This window comes from Coffea arabica, chromosome 5c (assembly GCF_036785885.1).
Source record: "Coffea arabica cultivar ET-39 chromosome 5c, Coffea Arabica ET-39 HiFi, whole genome shotgun sequence".
Lineage (NCBI taxonomy): Eukaryota > Viridiplantae > Streptophyta > Magnoliopsida > Gentianales > Rubiaceae > Coffea > Coffea arabica.
The window spans coordinates 41,558,617-41,579,565 of NC_092319.1; the positions used below are offsets into that span (position 1 = coordinate 41,558,617).

At 30.9% G+C, this 20,949-nt stretch overlaps 3 protein-coding genes across 3 annotated transcripts; 2 read left to right on the forward strand and 1 right to left on the reverse strand.

Moving 5' to 3' along the window:
- Positions 1–3,276: 3,276 nt before the first annotated feature.
- Positions 3,277–3,844, reverse strand: LOC113690939 (uncharacterized). Its single transcript, XM_027209073.2, has one exon. It carries the CDS (start codon positions 3,698–3,700, stop codon positions 3,431–3,433), a length of 270 nt encoding a protein of 89 aa, XP_027064874.1. The 5' UTR covers positions 3,701–3,844; the 3' UTR covers positions 3,277–3,430.
- Positions 3,845–9,560: 5,716 nt separating this feature from the next.
- On the forward strand, positions 9,561–10,135 carry LOC113690941 (uncharacterized). The gene has a single exon (XM_027209076.2). It carries the CDS (start codon positions 9,704–9,706, stop codon positions 9,971–9,973), a length of 270 nt encoding a protein of 89 aa, XP_027064877.2. The 5' UTR covers positions 9,561–9,703; the 3' UTR covers positions 9,974–10,135.
- A 7,683-nt stretch (positions 10,136–17,818) lies between these two features.
- Positions 17,819–18,377, forward strand: LOC113690886 (uncharacterized). Its single transcript, XM_027208994.2, has one exon. It carries the CDS (start codon positions 17,954–17,956, stop codon positions 18,221–18,223), a length of 270 nt encoding a protein of 89 aa, XP_027064795.1. The 5' UTR covers positions 17,819–17,953; the 3' UTR covers positions 18,224–18,377.
- Positions 18,378–20,949: the final 2,572 nt, after the last annotated feature.

Consider the following 20,949-nt stretch of genomic DNA (forward strand, 5'->3'; position numbering starts at 1 on the left):
AAGTAATAATAACCCTAAAAGGCTAAAACTAAAGTTGTACTAAAATGGAAATAAGATTACACATAACACAATATGCAAATTTTTCCTTTTTGAATGTCTTAGAATTTTCTTTCGAATTTTGTCAAGAAAATAGTGGTGAACAATTTCCAACAATCTCATTAATAAAACTCTTTTGTTATATTAAAAAAAATTTATTAAAATGGAATTAGTCTTTTGTATATTTGTCTAGGGGTGTCAATTGGAATTTCTAAATCAGATTTTAACAAATCCAAATTCAACTCACAAATTATATGGGCTTTTTGATATTTAGGCATTCGGGTTTTATGTACAAATTTAAATGTTCAATCTCAATTCTCATTGTTATGTGAATTTCAAGTTCAAACCGAACTTGACTCAAACTCATAATTAAATATACAATTATATATAATATATTTTATAATTATGAACACTATAAATTAATATTTAAATTATTATGTCATAGATATTTATAATTACACACAGACTCACATATAAGCCGGGCCTTAATTACAATGAAGTATTGTGCGTCCTTTCTCTAAAAAATTCAGAGCACAGTAATGCATTTATCTGATTTGGAGATTCGCTCTCCAACTCTTATAAAAAACCAGTTTGGCTCATCCTCTCTTTTGGTGTAGCAGCAATGTAGATTTTTGACTGTAGCCAAAAAAAAAAAAATGGTTAGATGTGTTTCAACTTAATAAAATTTTCTAGTTTCCAAAAAAAAAGTATCATAACATACTTAAAGGTCACCGAGGAATATCTCTTATACATGAAAATCTATGGTGGCCACTTCTCATAAAATTAACCCACTGTAACCATGCACTTGTTCCTTTTAAGTGTTCTTTCACAATTTTAGAATTTTCCCTTCTATATTTAAATGATTTTTCAGCCCTCACAGTAATTTTTGGATCCTAGGCTCTGCAAGTAACTAATTGCACTATATAATTTGGACACCGTCACAATAAAAAAGATAAACACTGACAAAATAAATATAGATACTAAAATACTAAGGTGTAAAATTAGAACAAATTTTTGTCAATCATTAAAATGTGTATCCAAAATTAATCTCTTTTATTCAAATTCAAATTAACCTGATATGCTCCATCAATTGCTTGCTAGGTGCTATTGATCTGACAATTGCAGGAAACAAAGTCCCCTATTTGTTTGCAAAATCTAATTTTCTATCTCCTTCTATTCTATCTCTTTTTCTTTTCCGAGTATTACTAAGTGTGAAAAAAAGAAATTTGAGAAAATTCTTTTATTTTTATGTTTTTCGATCTCTTAAAGTGAAAAAAAGGAAGAATAACCATTCCAACTTTTTTATTTTTAATTATATATAAAAAGGGATAAATATATTTAAAATTTTTTGACCATACTAGTTAGATTAATGATGAGGTAAAATGTCTAGAAAATAATATTAGGACTAAAGTGATTATATCACTATAATCTAAACGAATAAAGTGATAATAACAATGTAGCAATGTTATAAAATAAAAGGGTATTTTTATCAAAAATTTCTTAACATGTTGAGTTCAATTACTTATGGGGGTAAAGTGACTAAAAGATAACGTTAGGGGGTAAACTGATAATAATGATATAGTTTAAGGGGATAAAGTGATAATAACCCTTAGTTTTATTTACTTTATTCATAATTGGTTAGCAATATACATATTTGATGTATACTTTTATTTTCTCTAGAATGACGAGAATTCTAATTCTAAATATTAGGATCGAAAGATTTAAGGTGAACTTGTAAGTTATGGTCATCGTACAAAGTAGCGCGTGTATAAAAATCATTTAAGTACCGACGCGAAAATTCCAAAGTTTGAGAAAGAACACTTAAAAATAGAAGAACAAGTGCATGGCTACAATGGGTTAATCCTATGAGAATTACCCACCACGGACTTTCATGTATAAGAGATTTAATCTTGAGTGCAATCATTGTTAATACTCAAGTAATTAACAATGAGATACACCTAAGTCCTTCCTATTGAATAAAAATAGACAAACTAGTTATTGGCCTTGTTCTCAACTGTTTTTGATTGCATAAGAACTAATTTTGGAAAATTAAAATAAAAATATCAAAATAAATGCTTCTAATTTTTAATTTTTTAAAGATAAAAAAACTCAAAATCAAAATATAAACAACAATTGAGAACACAATAAAATACTTTTTTTAAATTAAAATCCAAAATTAAGTTTTGAAAATCAGTTTAAAAACGAGGTCATGTTTATTTATTTTTTTTTTATAAAACAAAGAAACTTTATTAATGAGATTGCTGGATATCATCCAACACGATTTGATTGCCAAAACTTGGAGATGAATTCCATCGATTTGCAAAATGATCGGTGGTTTTAGCATGTTGAGTTAAACAATACGTAATTTTATTAGCTCTTTGGAAACCTAAAGTACATTGAGAAAATGCGGATCCAATAAAGCCAAGTGAATATCCTCCGGCCTAAACTACTAATAATACTACTAATGAAGCTGTCTGTGTTGTACCCAAATCATTCGTTGTTTGCCAATACATTGACCACACAATTTTGTCACTCGTTAGTCCCCAGTCAATTGTCCACGTGAATGGGTTGGTGGTTGACGCCTCTTCCTCGGACCGTTAGGTCCTGGGATCGAACTTTCGCAGCAATATCGATTTCTCCGTGCATCTAACATGCTAGGTCTGGTTGGGATACTGAATCTGGTCGAAGTGTGATTAGTCGGGCCGCCTTTACGGACTTGACCCGGACACCCACTCGATCGACAAAAAAAAAAAAAAAAAAAAAATCCCCAGTCAATTAAGGCGGCTTGGACTTACCGACCCCTGCCTCTCCGTTTCGATATGGACAGCACCTAGATTTTAATCTAATCAATTGAAAACAAGATTGCAATATGTCACCCATTCTTTTTTCCGGGCAAATTGATTGCCGACTATTTCTTTGTAGCCTTATTTTTTTTTAGGGAAATATTTCTTTGTAGCCTTATTTTTTTTTAGGGAAATATTTCTTTGTAGCTCAAGTATATTACAATCATTTCACATCGAGCTTTTCAATAATGTAATAGCCTTTTATTAATTAAATTAAAGAAAAACTGATAACCATAATAGTTTTTAGCAAAACCAGTGGAAAAAAAAGAGTACCTCAAAACTCAATTCAACTAGTAGGACATTAACTAGGAAACTCAACCCCTTGGCTCTATCACTCCTCGAGATGCTAATGCAGTTGACCCCATTAAGAAATGATAACTGAAATTGCACATTAAAGAACACATAAATTTTCTATTCCAATTCATTGCGCAAAAAATGCCATAAACTTAAAAATTTACAATTTTGTAGGTACAAAATCACCAAAATTTCCTGTTTTACATCACCCCATAAATGTAAAAATCACAAACTAGTAGTACTAATGGGGGGCTCAATCAATTTGGTCCCCAGCAGCTCAAGTACATGACTTTCCTTAATGATTCTTCAGACTTCTTTAGTTTTTCTTGATCTTTAGCTTTACTGCTTGATGAAGCCAATGCAGAAGAAGAAAGCTGCCTGGTCTGAGACAGGGACCTGAGGTTGTTCTTGGCAAGCTGGTGTACTGACCTCATGGTGTGGTTCCACCTATTCAATCCCTGATCTTTCATTGCCTCCACTGCGCCTACACTCAGTGCTGCTATCCATGCCCTGCTTGTTGAACTCATTTTCAGCAAGAATAAATGTAAAACTGTAAAGATTCCTTGTTGATGATGGAGTCTTTCTGGAACTCTTGAAGCTTGGTTGAGTACTAGAGATGTTTTTCTGAATTCTGAGAAGATGTTCTTTGGTGCTGATGGTGCTGGGGAGTTCAGCCATATTTATATTCTGTCATCTCAAAAGTTTGTGTAAATAAGTTGTTACAGAAACCAGGGGCTGGGTGCTTTTCCAGTGGTCTTGGAGATTACGGTTTTCTAAATTTCTAGTGGGCTAATGGGCTGTGGTATTTATCCACTGACTTTGGGGAGTGTGGTCTTCTAAAGGTCGAGTGGGGTATTTTTCATTTGCTTTTTTAATCCATTTTACCGAACAAAGCAAAGAATAGAAGAAACCATTACAATGTTTGGATACACATATTATCTCAAACTAGCGATAAGGGCACATCCGATGTATGTGGAATTTAGGAACAATCCTTTATATGGAAGAATTTAGTATAAACACGAAAAAGTAAATTTTGATCTTTTAATAGTTTTTGAGTATTTGTCAAAAATTAGTTTTTTGAATAAAATTTTAATTAACTTGTTAGTTACAATATTTGTAGTTAGTTATGTAGGCTATATATATTTGGATAATTGGGGTGAAAGTTAATTTGTGGTTAGCTTAGAAATACGGAGGTATAATTAACTGATTGAGAGGGTAAAGCTGAAAATCTAAAAGATGACCAAAAAAAAAAAAGGTTTACACCAAATTTAAGGCTCTCTCTTTATATATAGTATAGATATTATTTTATTTGCATTACAAATACATTTTTTAACTATAATTTTTAATATTCTCAACTATTTTTATCTCGCATATACATCATAAAAAATATTATAATAATTATTTTAAATAATATTTCTAATAATACTCTATCTAAACTATTTCTTCTTGACTTATCATAGAGAGGGTAATCAACTATTAGGAGTTATTGATATACAAAAGGCTAATTCCATTCAAATACGACTTTACTTTTATTTGTTTTGATCGTAATCAATAAGCGAACATATCCAATGTATATTTTTTATTTTCTCTTGGATGACTACAATCCGGTCTATAATTAGGATGGAAAAGTTTACGATTGACGTCTCTATCACACTCTCATTGTACAAAGGGATAATTGCAGAAACCTCCCCTGACTTTTATAGTAATAGCATTGACCTCCCTTATCAATTTTGAAATAGCACTGATCTCCCCTATCAAAAGTTGGAGGCAATTTAATAGACAAAAGTGGATCAATTTAATATTTAGGCATTCGGGTTTTATGAACAAATTAAAATGTTCAATCTCAATTCTCATTGTTATATGAATTTCAAGTTCAAATCGAACTCGACTCAAACTCATAATTAAATATACTATTATATATAATATATTTTATAATTATGAACACTATAAATTTATATTTAAATTATTATGTCATAGATATTTATAATTACACACAGACTCACATATAAGCCGGGTCTTAATTACAATGAAGTATTGTGCTTCCTTTCTCTAAAAAATTCAGAGCACAGTAATGCATTTGTCTGATTTGGAGATTCGCTCTCCAACTCTTATAAAAAACCAGTTAGGCTCATCCTCACTTTTAGTGTAGCAGCAATTTAGATTGTTGACCGTAGCCAAAAAAAAAAAAGTTAGATGTGTTTCAACTCAATAAAATTTTCTAGTTTCCAAAAAAAAAAAAAGTATCATAACATACTTAAAGGTGCACTGAGGAATATCTCTTTGTACATGAAAATCTATGGTGGCCACTTCTCATAAAATTCACCCACTATAGCTAGGCTTGTCAACGGTCTGGGTCTAGACCCAGATTCGACCCGGATCCGTCAATTTTTTACAGGTTCGGGTAGGGATATAATTCCGTTACCCGGCCCGAATTCGGATCCATTTTATCAAACAAAAAATCGGGTCGGAAATGGAATACATCATTTCGGCCCGTATTTGACCCGTATCCGAATATAAAATAGATATATATATACCAATAGAGCAAATTGCGCGAAATGTCACTAAACTATTTCAAAGTGCCGGTTCTGGTCACTAAACTTTTTTATTAGCGTGAAATGTCACTGAACTAGTAAATCTATACCGTTTTGGTCACTCCGTGTATTTGTGCCGTTAGGAGAGACGGAAATCAACTTTTTGAGGGGCAAATTTGTCTGCACAGCCTTTTCCTCGAAGCTTTTACATAATCCATGGTTCCGTATCCGGCAAAGACATAAAGGAGATGGCTGATCTGAATGGCGGCAGCATCAAACTTCAACCAAAAAATGCAGGCACTATTTTTCAATTGGAAATTGGTCTCTGACTCTCTGCCTCTTTTAGTTACCCACTACCCAGTCTTGATTTCTGTATTCTTTCACCATTTGTAACAAAACCACAGAGCACCAGCTCCAAATGGTAAAAATTGGAAATTGGGAATGAGAAAATCTCCTTTTTTTCCTCAAGATTTCAAAGATTAGGCAATGAGAAAATCTCCCATCTCAGAGAAGTTTCATCCACAATCCAAGTGTATACTCTCAGCTTTGGATTATTGGAATCCAAGTGTATACTCTCAGCTTTGGACCGTCCACGTGTCACGAAATTAACCCAAGGGCTTGTCCTGATTCAATTGCCCTCGGGGCTGATACTTAATCCTGAAACCATGCGCTCTCGGCCACAATTTAGATTTGCAACTCTTGCGTTGCCTCACTGAGCTGATGCTAATTTGGCACTAATTTGGGGAGTGGGAGCGTGGGAGGAAATTTTATTTGAAAATGGTGGCAGGCATCAATTTGAGCTCGCCGAAGTCCACTTTATTGCCAAATCATTCATCTTCAGGAGAATCAAACACTACTGCTTTCCTTGGTGGGTCACCTTTAAATGGCTTATCTTTTCAATTAAAACCCAAAGTAATCAAGAATGTCAATTTGGTAGTTGCTTCCAGAAAAGCCATCAGCAGCACGAGTGGTAGCAGTGGCGGAAGGTTCTACTTCAATATCACTGGGTTTCCTTTCCCTCTTGGTCCTTTCCTGAATAGGCGGACAATCAGAACTGAGGTTAGTAATTTGCGCCCTCGTTTTTTCAGTCCTGGCTCTTGACCTTTCTGCCTCAGAGCAATAATCCTGTCTAGTTGAATTTCTGCTTTGCTGCCGTTTTTCTTGTGGGTTAGTTTCGTGAGTCCTGTGCATATACTGTCCATCGATCATCCAATGAAAGGTTAGTTTCGTGCTCTTGACCGATAAAGGGTAAGTAATGATAAATAATGTAAGGAAAGGTAAGTAATGATAAAGGGTGTTCTTTGTTACAAATGGTGAAAGAGGGAGGAGGAGGAAGAAGAAAGAAAAAGGGAAAGGAAGGAGAGTGGAGGTGGAGGTGATGGCGGTGGGTGGCAATGTAGGTGATGGATGGTTGTGGGTGAAGAAGAATGAGGGCATAAATTTTTTAACTATTGTGTAGACGAAATTACCCCTTAAAAAGTGATTTTCCGTCTCTCCTAACGGCACAAATACACGGAGTGACCAAAACGGTATAGATTTATTAGTTCAGTGACATTTCGCGCTAATAAAAAAGTTTAGTGACCAGAACCGGCACTTTGAAATAGTTTAGTGATATTTCGCGCAATTCGCTCTATACCAATAATATATCCCAAATTTATACCCCAAATTTACTTCTATACCCCAAAGGCCCAAACAACTAAATATTATCCATGGACATGCAGAGCCTTTGGCATATACAACACCTGTTACAAAAGCATGAATTTGAATCTTACAAAAAGCATTTATCAATGCTAAACATTATTATATCTAGAATATGTTAATTAACACATGCAATATAGCCCAGCTAAGACTTTGACCAAGTGACAACATTGAAATAATACTTGTTGGACAAAATTAAATTGACCTTTCTTAATAAAAAAAAAAGTAGTACTTTTTCTAATTTTGTTGTAAAACAGGTTTCAGCTATTTTTTCGAGTATACCCGAACCTGGATCCGGATTCGGGTAGATCCATCGGATCCGGGTCCGAAACATAGAGTAGAAGACTCGTCGGGTAAATGGGTCGGATACGGAACCGGTATAGTAGTCACGGGTCCGGATCCGGGTCCGGGTCTGGAATAATGAATTCCGGCCTGGATTCGACCCGTTGGTAGGTCTAACTATAGCCATGCACTTGATCCTTTAAGTGTTCTTTCACAATTTTAGAATTTTCCCTTCTTTATTTAAATGATTTTTCAGCCCTCACAATAATTTTTGGATCCGAGGCTCTGCCAGGTAACTAATTGCACTATATAATTTGGACACCGTCACAATAAAAATAAGCACCGACAAAATAAATATAGATACTAAAATACTAAGTGTAAAATTAAAACAAATTTTTGTCATTCATTAAAATTTATATCCAAAATTAATCCCTTTTATTCAAATTCAAATTAAACCGATATGCTCCATCGATTGCTTGCTAGGTGCTATTGATCTGACAATTGCAGGAAACAAGCCTCTATTTTGTACAATGAAAGTGTGGTGGAGACGTCAATCGTAAACTTTTGGGTAAAAAATAAAAGTACCTTGTGATAAATCTAATACACAGAAAAGTTCCCAATGATTTTAAAATATACAACACGATCCCTCATGCTATGAACTAAATTGTAAAGGTGACGGAATCCGTTAAATTTAACAGAAATGGACGAAATGACCAAAATGCCCTGATATAATTAAGCAAAAGACAGTTCAAAAAAATCATTTGTTTTATTCTCTAAATAGAGAGAATTGAGGGTTAAGGGGTAGAATAGGTATATTTGATAAAAATTAGGTATAAATTTTTTTTTTAGGTTCCAATAAATCATTTATGTTAAGTTTAACGAATTCCGTTACCTTTACAATTTAGTTCAAAGCATGAGGTATCGTATTATATATTTTGAAACTATAGGGGACTTTTCTGTGTATTAGACTTACCACATGGGGCTTTTTTGTTTTTTACCCTAAACTTTTACGTCATAATTATGGACAGGATTGTAGTCATCCAAGAGAAAATAAAAAATAACTCCTAATAGTTGATTACCTTCTCTATGCTAAGTCAAGAAGAGGACAGTTTAGATAGAGTATTATCAGAAATATTATTTGGAATAATTATTATAATATTTTTTTATAATGTATATGCAAGATAAAAATAATTGAGAATATTAAAAATTATACTTAAAAAACGTATTTATGATGTAAATAAAATAACATCTATACTATATATAAAGAGAGAGCCTTAAATTTGGTGTAAACTTTTTTTTTTTTGGTCATCTTTTAGATTTCCAGCTTTACCCTCTCAATCATTTAATTATACATCCATATTTCTAAGCTAACCAACTTAACCACAAATTAACTTTCACCCCAATTATCCAAATATATATAGCCTACATAACTACCTACAAATATTGTAACTAACAAGTTAATTAAAATTTTATTCAAAAAACTATTTTTTGACAAATACTCAAAAACTATTAAAAGATCAAAATTTACTTTTTCTTGTTTATACTAAATTCTTTCGTATAAAGGATCGTTCCTAAATTCCACATACATCGAGTGTGCCTTTATCGCTAATTTGAGATAATATGTGTATCCAAACATAGTAATAATTTCTTCTATTCTTTGCTTTGTTCGGTAAAATGGATTAAAAAAACAAATGAAAAATACCCCACTCGACCTTTACAAAACCACCCTCCGCAAAGTCAGTGGATAAATACCACAGCCCATGAGCCCACTAGAAATTTAGAAAACCATAATCTCCAAGACCACTGGAAAAGCACCCAGCCCCTGGTTTCTGCAACAACTTATTTACACAAACTTCTGAGATGACAGAATATAAATATGGCTGAACTCCCCAGCACCAAAGAACATCTTCTCAGAATTCAGAAAAACATCTCTAGTACTCAACCAAGCTTCAAGAGTTCCAGAAAGACTCCATCATCAACAAGGAATCCTTACAGTTTTAAAATTTATTCTTGCTGAAAATGGGTTCAACAAGCAGGGCATGGATAGCAGCACTGAGTGTAGGCGCAGTGGAGGCAATGAAAGATCAGGGATTGAATAGGTGGAACCACACCATGAGGTCAGTACACCAGCTTGCCAAGAACAACCTCAGGTCCCTGTCTCAGACCAACCAGCTTTCTTCTTCTGCATTGGCTTCATCAAGCAGTAAAGCTAAATATCAAGAAAAACTAAAGAAGTCTGAAGAATCATTAAGGAAAGTCATGTACTTGAGCTGCTGGGGACCAAATTGATTGAGCCCCCCATTAGTACTACTAGTTTGTGATTTTTTACATTTATTGGGGCGATGTAAAACTGGAAATTTTGGTGATATTGTACCGACAAAATTGTAAATTTTTAAGTTTATGGCATTTTTTGCCCAGTGAATTGGAATAGAAAATTTATGTGTTCTTTAATGTGCAATTTCAGTTATCATTTCTTAATGGGGTTAACTGCATTAGCATCTCGAGGAGGAGTGATAGAACTAAGGGGTTGAGTTACCTAGTTAATGTCCTGCATTAGCAATCTTGTTTTCAATTGATTAGATTAACATGTAGGTGCTGTCCAAATCGAAACGGAACTGCTGGGGTAGGTAATTAGGTTAATCCAAGCCGCCTTAATTGACAAGAGAAATAAAGAGTGACAAAATTGTCATTGGCAAACAACGCATGATTGAGTACAACACAGACAAATTCATTGGTAGTTGTATTATTAGTTGTTTAGGCCCGATAATTGAGGATATTCACTTGGCTTTATTAAATCCGCATGTTCTCAATGTATTTTTGGTTTCAAAAGAGACTAATAAGATTGTGTATTGTTTAACTCATCATGCAAAAACTGTCAATCTTTCTGAAACTTTGTGGAATTCACCTCCAAGTTTTGTCAATCAAATCGTGTTGGACGATATCTCTGCTCATTAATAAAGTTTCTTTGTTTTATATTAAAAAAAAAAAAAAAAAAGTAAACATGACCTCGTTTTTAACTGATTTTCAAAACTTAATTTTGGATTTTAATTTAAAAAAAGTTATTTTATTGTGTTCTCAATTGTTGTTTATATTTTGATTTTGAGATTTTTTATCTTTAAAAAATTAAAAATTAGTAGCATTTATTTTGATATTTTTATTTTAATTTTCCAAAATTAGTTCTTATACAATCAAAAACAGTTGAGAACATGGCCAATAACCAGTTTGTCTATTTTTATTCAATAGGAAGGACTTAGGTGTATCTCATTGTTAATTACTTAAGTATTAACAATGATTGCACTCAAGATTAAATCTCTTATACATGAAAGTCCGTGGTGGGTAATTCTCATAGGATTAACCCATTGTAGCCATGCACTTGTTCTTCTATTTTTAAGTGTTCTTTCTCAAACTTTGGAATTTTCGCGTCGGTACTTAAATGATTTTTATACACGCGCTACATTGTACAATGACCATAACTTACAAGTTCACCTTAAATGTTTCGATCCTAATATTTAGAATTAGAATTCTCGTCATTCTAGAGAAAATAAAAGTATACATCAAATATGTATATTGCTAACCAATTATGAATAGGGTTAATCACATTTTATCCCCTTAAAGAATACCCCATTTCTCAGTTTATCCCCTAATCTTTAATTTTGCTCACTTAACCCCCTTTAGGACAAAATTGCCCTTGCATTATTTTGGCTTTTCATTTACCTTATTTTCCTTTCTTTTTCTTTTTCTTCTTTATTTAATTCTTCCTCTTTCCCACAAAAATCTTCACCTTAATGATTGAAATTAAAAAAGAGGAATTGCAGAGATCTATCTTCTCCTTAAATGATTAAAAAAAATATTCAAATCGCTTTTTCTAAAATACAATTTTTTTAGCCTATCAATTCTTTTAATTTTGGATTTTCCTCTTTCCTTTCTTGTTTCTCATTTTATTTTTAAGAAAATATCATAAGATGAAATTGTTTTCTTTTCTTTTATTTCTTTTTCTCTTTCTTCTCTCTTTCATCCTTCCCAATAGAAATTCCATTTCAACGAAAATTTTTGTTTTGAATTTGTAATTGCATATTTCTGGGTGAAGGTTTAAAAAGCACCAAAAACTAATTTTGATTTTTTGTTTGATGTCACGTGTTACAAATTTCAATTGATGACTATTAATCAGGTCTCAATTTCATCTTAAGATATTTTTTTGGGAATAAAATGAGAAACTAAAAAGGAAAGAAGAAAACTCAAAATTAAAAGAATTAAAAGGCTAAAAAAATTGTATTTTAGAAAAGTGATTTGAATATTTTTTTAATCATTTAAGGAGAAGATAGATCTCTGCAATATTTTTTTTTTAATTTCAATCATTAAGGTGAAGATTTTTGTGGAAAAGAAGAAGAATTAAATAAAGAAGAAAGAGAAAAAGAAATAAAAGAAAGGAAAACAAGTAAATGAAAGGTCAAAATAATGCAAGGGTAATTTTGTCCTAAAGGGGGTTAAGTGAGCAAAATTAAAGGTTAGGGGGTAAACTGAGAAATGGGATATTCTTTAAGGGGATAAAATGTGATTAACCCTTATGAATAAAGTAACTAAAACTAAAGATTATTATCACTCTACCTCCTTAAACTATATCACTATTATCAGTTTACCCCCTAATATTATCTTTTTGTCACTTTACCCTCATAAGTAATTGAACTCAACATGTTAAGAAATTTTTGATAAAAATACCCTTTTATTTTATAGCATTACTACATTGTTATTATCACTTTATTCATTAGATCATAGTGATACAATCACTTTATTCCTAATATTATTTTCTAGACATTTTACCTCATCGTTAATCTAACTAACATGGTCAAAAAATTTTAAATATATTTATCCCTTTTATATATAATTAAAAATAAAAAGTTGGAATGGTTTTTCTTCCTTTTTTCACTTTAAGAGATCGAAAAACATAAAAATAAAAGGATTTTCTCAAATTTCTTTTTTTTCACACTTATTAATACTCGGAAAAGAAAAAGAGATAGGATAGAAGGAGACAGAAAATTAGATTTTGTAAAGAAAAGTCTAACATTATCATATTACTTTAAGGTTGTCGAGATTAGGAATGGAATTTGGTAGTAAATAGAAAAGTGAAATAATTTTAAAATAATGAAATTATTCAATTCTTTCTTATTTGTAATTTTTAAAAAAGGAATTGAGCTCTCTCTCTCCCTCTCTCCATCTTTCTATTTTTTTTCCCATATTAATAAGATTGCCTGGAAGAAAAAAATTAATTCTTTGACTTTTTTTCTTGATACTAAAAAGGAGAAGAGTCACTCTAAATTTTTTATTATTTTTATTATGCAAAGAGAAGGGTATTTGCTTCTAAAGTTTTTTAACTTGCTAAATTGGTTTAATGGTAGGATAAATTGCCAAAAAATAACTTTATGGGGTAAATTGATAATGAAACTATAGTTTATGGGGATAAAGTAATAATAATTTTAAGGGTTAAACATATCTTTTCACTTTAATTAACAAACTCCGTTAAGTTTAACTGTTAGTCTTGCAAATAAAGTAACTAAAAGATAACGTTAAGAGGGAAATTGATAGTGGCACAAAACGTTAAGTGGGTAAAGTAATAATAACCCTAAAACTAAAGTTGCACTAAAATGGAAATAAGATTACACATAACGCGATATGCAAATTTTGCCTTTTTGAATGTCTTAGAATTTTCTTTCGAATTTTGTCAAAAAAACAGTGGTGAACAATTTCCAACAATCTCATTAATAAAACTCTTTTGTTATATTAAAAAAAATATATTAAAATGGAATTAGTCTTTTGTATATTTGACTAGGGATGTTAATTGGAATTTCTAAATCAGGTTTTAACAAATCCAAATTCAACTCACAAATTATATGGGCTTTTTAATATTTAGGCATTCGGGTTTTATGTACAAATTAAAATGTTCAATTTCAATTCTCATTGTTATATGAATTTCAAGTTCAAATCGAACTCGACTAAAACTCATAATTAAATATACTATTATATATAATATATTTTATAATTATGAACACTATAAATTTATATTTAAATTATTATGTCATAGATATTTATAATTACACACAGACTCACATATAAGCCGGGTCTTAATTACAATGAAGTATTGTGCTTCCTTTCTCTAAAAAATTCAGAGCACAGTAATGCATTTGTCTGATTTGGAGATTCGCTCTCCAACTCTTATAAAAAACCAGTTAGGCTCATCCTCACTTTTAGTGTAGCAGCAATTTAGATTGTTGACCGTAGCCAAAAAAAAAAAAAAGTTAGATGTGTTTCAACTCAATAAAATTTTCTAGTTTCCAAAAAAAAAAAAAAGTATCATAACATACTTAAAGGTGCACTGAGGAATATCTCTTTGTACATGAAAATCTATGGTGGCCACTTCTCATAAAATTCACCCACTATAGCTAGGCCTGTCAACGGTCCGGGTCTAGACCCAGATTCAATTCGGATCCGTCAATTTTTTACGGGTTCGGGTAGGGATATAATTCTGTTATCCGGCCCGAATTCGGATCCATTTTGTCAAACAAAAAATCGGATCGGATATGGAATACATCATTTTCGGCCCGTATTTGACCCGTATCCGGATATAAAATAGATATATATATACCAATAATATATCCCAAATTTACTTCTATATCCCAAAGGCCCAAACAACTAAATATTATCCTTGAACATGCAGAGCCTTTGGCATATACAACACCTATTACAAAAGCATGAATTTGAATCTTACAAAAAGTATTTATCAATGCTAAACATTATTATATCTAGAAGATGTTAATTAACACATGCAATATAGCCCAGCTAAGACTTTGACCACGTGACAACATTGAAATAATACTTGTTGGACAAAATTAAATTGACCTTTCTTAATAAAAAAAAAAGTAGTACTTTTTCTAATTTTGTTGTAAAACAGGTTTCAGCTATTTTTTCGAGTAGATCCGAACCCGGATCCGGATTCGAATAGACTCATCGGATCCAGGTCCGAAACATAGAGTAGAAGACCCGTCGGATAAATGGGCCGGATACAGAACCGGTATGGTAGTCACGGGTCCGGGTCCGGAATAATGAATTCCGGCCCGGATTCGACCTGGTGACAGGTCTAACTATAGGCATGCACTTGATCCTTTAAGTGTTCTTTCACAATTTTAGAATTTTCCCTTCTTTATTTAAATGATTTTTCAGCCCTCACAATAATTTTTGGATCCGAGGCTCTGCCAGGTAACTAATTGCACTATATAATTTGGACACCGTCACAATGAAAATAAGCACCGACAAAATAAATATAGATACTAAAATACTAAGGTTGTATTTGGATTACATTTTCCGTCATTTTTCATGGAAAAATTATTGTAGCGATTTGATATATGTGAGGGAAAAAAGTGATAGGAAAATGTGATCACGGAAAACGACAATATTTTCCGACGGAAACAAGCAATCCAAGCATGGCCTAAGTGTAAAATTAAAAAAAAATTTTGTCATTCATTAAAATTTATATCCAAAATTAATCCCTTTTATTCAAATTCAAATTAAACCGATATGCTCCATCGATTGCTTGCTAGGTGCTATTGATCTGACAATTGCGGGAAACAAGCCCCCATTTTTTTGTACAATGAAGGGTCCGTTTGGATTAGCTGTTTTTGGGGTTGTTTTTCAAAAACAGCACTGTAGCATTTCGTTTTTCAAATACAAGTCCGTTTGGATTAGTTGTTTTTGGGGTTGTTTTTCAAAAATTATATAAAAAACTTTTACTGTAGATGTTTTATACATTATTTTTAGATGTATTTTTAAAACATATTTTCGAGTATTTTTATAATTTATAATTTTTATATTTTTATAACAATATATAATTATACATTTATAAATATTTATAAATAAATAAATTTATATAAAAATATATAAATGTATTATATTATATATAATACATAATATAAATATATTTATAAATGTATAAATTATAAATGAATATTATATAAATGTATAAATGTATAAATTATAAATTATAATTTTTATATTTTTATATTTATATACATTTATGCATTTATAATACATTTATTAATATTTATAAATAAATATATTTAAATATTTATAAATAAATATATTTGTACTTTTATAAATAAATATATTCATATATTTATATATAAATGTATTATATTATATATAATACATAATATAAATATATTTATAAATGTTTAAATGTATATTACTATAAATATATAAATTAGAAATGAATATTATATAAATGTATATTATAATTTATAATTTATAATTTTTATGTTTTTATATTTATATACATTTATGCATTTATAATACAATTATAAATATTTATAAATAAATATATTTATTTATTATTCTAAATAAGTAAGTGTATTATATTTATAAATAAATTTATATATTATATATAAATAAATAAGTGTATTATATTTATTTATTTATTATATATTATATTTATAAATAAATATACAAATGTATTATAAGTGTATTATATTATATATAATACATAATATAAATATATTTATAAATATATAAATGTATATTATTATAAATGTGTATAAATTATAAATGAATATTATATAAATGTATAAATTAATATATTATAAATATATATTAATACTATGTATAAATGTATTAATGTAATAAATATAAATGTATACATTTATTAATATTATGTATAAATGTGTAATTAATATTATGTATATTAATATAAATGTATAAATGTATTATATTATATATAATACATAATGTAAATGTATATTATAAATATACATAAATATATATATTATGTTTAAATGTACATTTATATAAATGTTCAATACATATAATATATATTATGTATATATTAAATATATATAATATATAACATTTATATAAATGTATAATAACATATTTATAATATATATACTTTATATAATATATAATATTTATATAAATATATAAAAATATATTTTATATAAAGTAAAATATTTATAATATGTATAAATAAATATATTTAAATTAATATAATATATATATCCTATACATAATTGAAATATATAAGTTGAAATAAACATATTAAATATGTATTTGGAGTTGTTTTTGATATATTGTTTGGATATTGGTGTTTTGTAGTTGTTTTTGAAATACACATTTACTGTAACATTTGGATTGTGAAAAATAGTTTTTCAAAAACAGGCCCAAAAACAAGAATCCAAACGGACCCGAAAGTGTGGTAGAGACGTCAATCGTAAACTTTTCCGTCATAATTATGGACAGGATTGTAGTCATCCAAGAGAAAATAAAAAATAACTCCTAATAGTTGATTACCCTCTCTATGCTAAGTCAAGAATAAGACAGCTAAGATAGAGTATTATTAAAAATATTATTTGAAATAATTACTATAATATTTTTTATAATGTATATGCAAGATAAAAATAGTTGAGAATATTAAAAATTATACTTAAAAAACGTATTTATGATGTAAATAAAATAACATCTATACTATATATAAAGAGAGAGCCTTAAATTTGGTGTAAACTTTTTTTTTTTTGGTCATCTTTTAGATTTCCAGCTTTACCCTCTCAATCATTTAATTATACATCCATATTTCTGAGCTAACCAACTTAACCACAAATTAACTTTCACCCCAATTATCCAAATATATATATTGGCTACATAACTACCTACAAATATTGTAACTAACAAGTTAATTAAAATTTTATTCAAAAAACTATTTTTTGACAAATACTCAAAAACTATTAAAAGATCAAAATTTACTTTTTCGTGTTTATACTAAATTCTTTCGTATAAAGGATCGTTCCTAAATTCCACATACATCGAGTGTGCCTTTATCCTAATTTGAGATAATATGTGTATCCAAACATAGTAATAATTTCTTCTATTCTTTGCTTTGTTCGGTAAAATGGATTAAAAAAACAAATGAAAAATACCCCACTCGACCTTTACAAAACCACCCTCCGCAAAGTCAGTGGATAAATACCACAGCCCATGAGCCCACTAGAAATTTAGAAAACCATAATCTCCAAGACCACTGGAAAAGCACCCAGCCCCTGGTTTCTGCAACAACTTATTTACACAAACTTCTGAGATGACAGAATATAAATATGCTGAACTCCCCAGCACCAAAGAACATCTTCTCAGAATTCAGAAAAACATCTCTAGTACTCAACCAAGCTTCAAGAGTTCCAGAAAGACTCCATCATCAACAAGGAATCCTTACAGTTTTAAAATTTATTCTTGCTGAAAATGGGTTCAACAAGCAGGGCATGGATAGCAGCACTGAGTGTAGGCGCAGTGGAGGCAATGAAAGATCAGGGATTGAATAGGTGGAACCACACCATGAGGTCAGTACACCAGCTTGCCAAGAACAACCTCAGGTCCCTGTCTCAGACCAAGCAGCTTTCTTCTTGTGCATTGGCTTCATCAAGCAGTAAATCTAAAGACCAAGAAAAACTAAAGAAGTCTGAAGAATCATTAAGGAAAGTCATGTACTTGAGCTGCTGGGGACCAAATTGATTGAGCCCCCCATTAGTACCACTAGTTTGTGATTTTCACATATATGGGGCGATGTAAAACAGGAAATTTTGGTGATTTTGTACCTACAAAATTGTAAATTTTTAAGTTTACGGCATTTTTTGCGCAATGAATTGGAATCGAAAATTGATGTGTTCTTTAATGTGCAATTTCAGTTATCATTTCTTGATGGGGTTAACTGCATTAGCATCTCGAGAAGGAGTGATAGAGCCAAGGGGTTGAGTTACCTAGTTAATGTCCTGCATTAGCAATCTTGTTTTCAATTGATTAGATTAAAATGTCGGTGCTGTCCCCGGAACTGCTGGGGTAGGTTAATCCAAGCCGCCTTAATTGACGAGAGAAATAAAGAGTGGCAAAATTGTGGGGTCAATGTGTTGGCAAACAACGCATGAATGAGTATAAGTCGGTATAACACGGCTAATTTTTCAGATTATTTGTATTTAAAAAAAACATCCGCCAAATACACCTCTGACATGGGTTTTTCTAATTGTATAGCGGCCGTGCTGACGACATAGGTTTTTCTAATTGTATAGTCAGCACGGCCGCATAACTAAAAATTCCACCCAAATCTTCTCTGCAAAAAATTCAATGATGCACAGTCGGTGTCAGAGGGAACGTGCTGACTGGGCACGTCCCCGACTGACAGAAAACTGACTCGTCTGTGTATGAGTCAGAGGGGACGTGCTGACTGGGCACGTCCCCGCCTGAAAGAAATCCGACAGAGTCTGCTCATGTGTCAGAGGGGACGTGCTGATTGGGCACGTCCCCCAATTTATTTTTCCATTTCGAGTGGTATACTGCCTGGTGGGCAATACTAAAAGCGCATCAAAATTGCAAACCTTTCATTCACGCCAAATTTTCCTACCAGCCCACACTAAGGGATACTTAATTGATTACGATTGATTCAGCCCAATTATGAAAAAGAATATGGATAATTTCACGAACTTCTTTCAAGATCTATGACAATTGCAGAAAGTTCCTCTCCAATTTCAAGTTACACCCTCTCTTTACCTGTTTCTAGTAGCATAAAAATCCAATTTGATATTGTAAGCCAAATATGCCATCTATTAAACTTTGTAAACAAACCAAAAAAAAAAGAAAAAATTCCTTCTAAAATGGCATGAGAAAGAAACGCTGCACAATCTTCTATCTTTAGAGAAGAACTGTAATAAACTTCTCCAAAATATCTAGCATATTCAACATAATAACATTTTCAAGCAATTAGTTACCCTTTATAATTAAATAAACAAATGCACAACCATATAAAATAAAAGTCATCATATTTATTACAAAAGTAAAGACTAAATTTTCTAAGATACATCTGCATTTTTGTATCAAAATTTCAACTTTGAAAGCCTATCTTGCTTTTTAATTTTGATAATTGAAACTGGGCTAATTGCTCTGATTATTGCCCAAAAAAAAAAAAGGTCGGAACAATGTTGTTCTGACAATTTGGCAGTAGAAAACTATGCCTACCGGGCTGAGTCAGTCCGGTAGACAAGAGAATTCTTTTTTTTTTTTTTTTTTAAGGTTTGAGCCCTGCAGCCTGTAGCTTACTTTAAAAAAATAAAAATAAAAACTTATGCTATCGGTAGCCTTTGTGGTTAATTTTTTTTTTAAGCTCAAATGTATGAAAAAGGTCAAGATAAATTTGCTAAATTAATTATTTTTATCCCTAAAAAAAGTTTTTAGATAAAAAAATGTCATTCAATTTACAAGAATATGCATTTTCCAAATGTTTGAAAAATAATCGTTGAAATTATTATGTATAAAATTTGGTTTTATATTTTTTTATAAAATATATAGAAAATTGATATATATCTAAATAAAATATACAAATAAATTATTATTTGGTAGTGGGTTGTTAAAAGAATAAAGGTAAAAATAAATATAATAGTACTTAAAAGTACTTAACAATGTTTAGTCGGCTGACAACCTGCAACTTAACTTAAAAAAAAAAAAAAAAAAACTTGCAAGCCGGCAGCCAGCTTAAATTTCTTTTTTTAATTAAAAACTTTTGCTGGCTGTAGTTGGGGTTCGCCTGCACCATTAGCACAAAAAAGCTGCAGGGGAATCTCTTTTCGATCAATGGAGCTCACTTGCTCCTTTCCTTATCTTTTCCTTTTTTTTTCCCGGATGGAATAATGCAAGTTTTGCTTTTTTCCCTCTGACTCATACGCAGACGGAGTCAGTTTTCTGTCAGCCGGGGACGTGCCCAGTCAGCACGTCCCCTCTGACACCGACTGTGCATCATTGAATTTTTTGCAGAGAAGATCTGGGTGGAATTTTTAGTTATGCGCAGCACGGCCGCTATACAATTAGAAAAACCCCATGTCAGAGGTGCATTTGGCGGATGTTTTTTTTAAATACAAATAATCTGAGAAATTAGCCGTATAACACAGACAACTTCATTAGCAGTATTGTATTATTAGTAGTTTAGGCCCGAGATATTCACCTTTTTTGTTTTGTCAAAGCCCGAGGACATTCACTTGGCTTTATTGGATCCGTATTTTCTCAATGTACTTTAGGCTTCCAAAGAGGCTAATAAGACTCAGTATTGTTTAACTCATCATGCAAAAACTGCCAATCTTCTTAAAAATCTATGGAATTCATCACCAAGTTTTGTCAAGTAAATCGTGTTCAACGATATCTAGCAATCTCATTAATAAAGTTTCCTGTTTTATCAAAAAAAAAAAAAAAAAGTATTA

Excerpts from the sequence above, each read along its gene's own strand:
- LOC113690939 (XM_027209073.2), bottom strand. The coding sequence starts at position 3,700 with ATGAGTTCAACAAGCAGGGCATGGATAGCAGCACTGAGTGTAGGCGCA.
- LOC113690941 (XM_027209076.2), top strand. The coding sequence starts at position 9,704 with ATGGGTTCAACAAGCAGGGCATGGATAGCAGCACTGAGTGTAGGCGCA.
- LOC113690886 (XM_027208994.2), top strand. The coding sequence starts at position 17,954 with ATGGGTTCAACAAGCAGGGCATGGATAGCAGCACTGAGTGTAGGCGCA.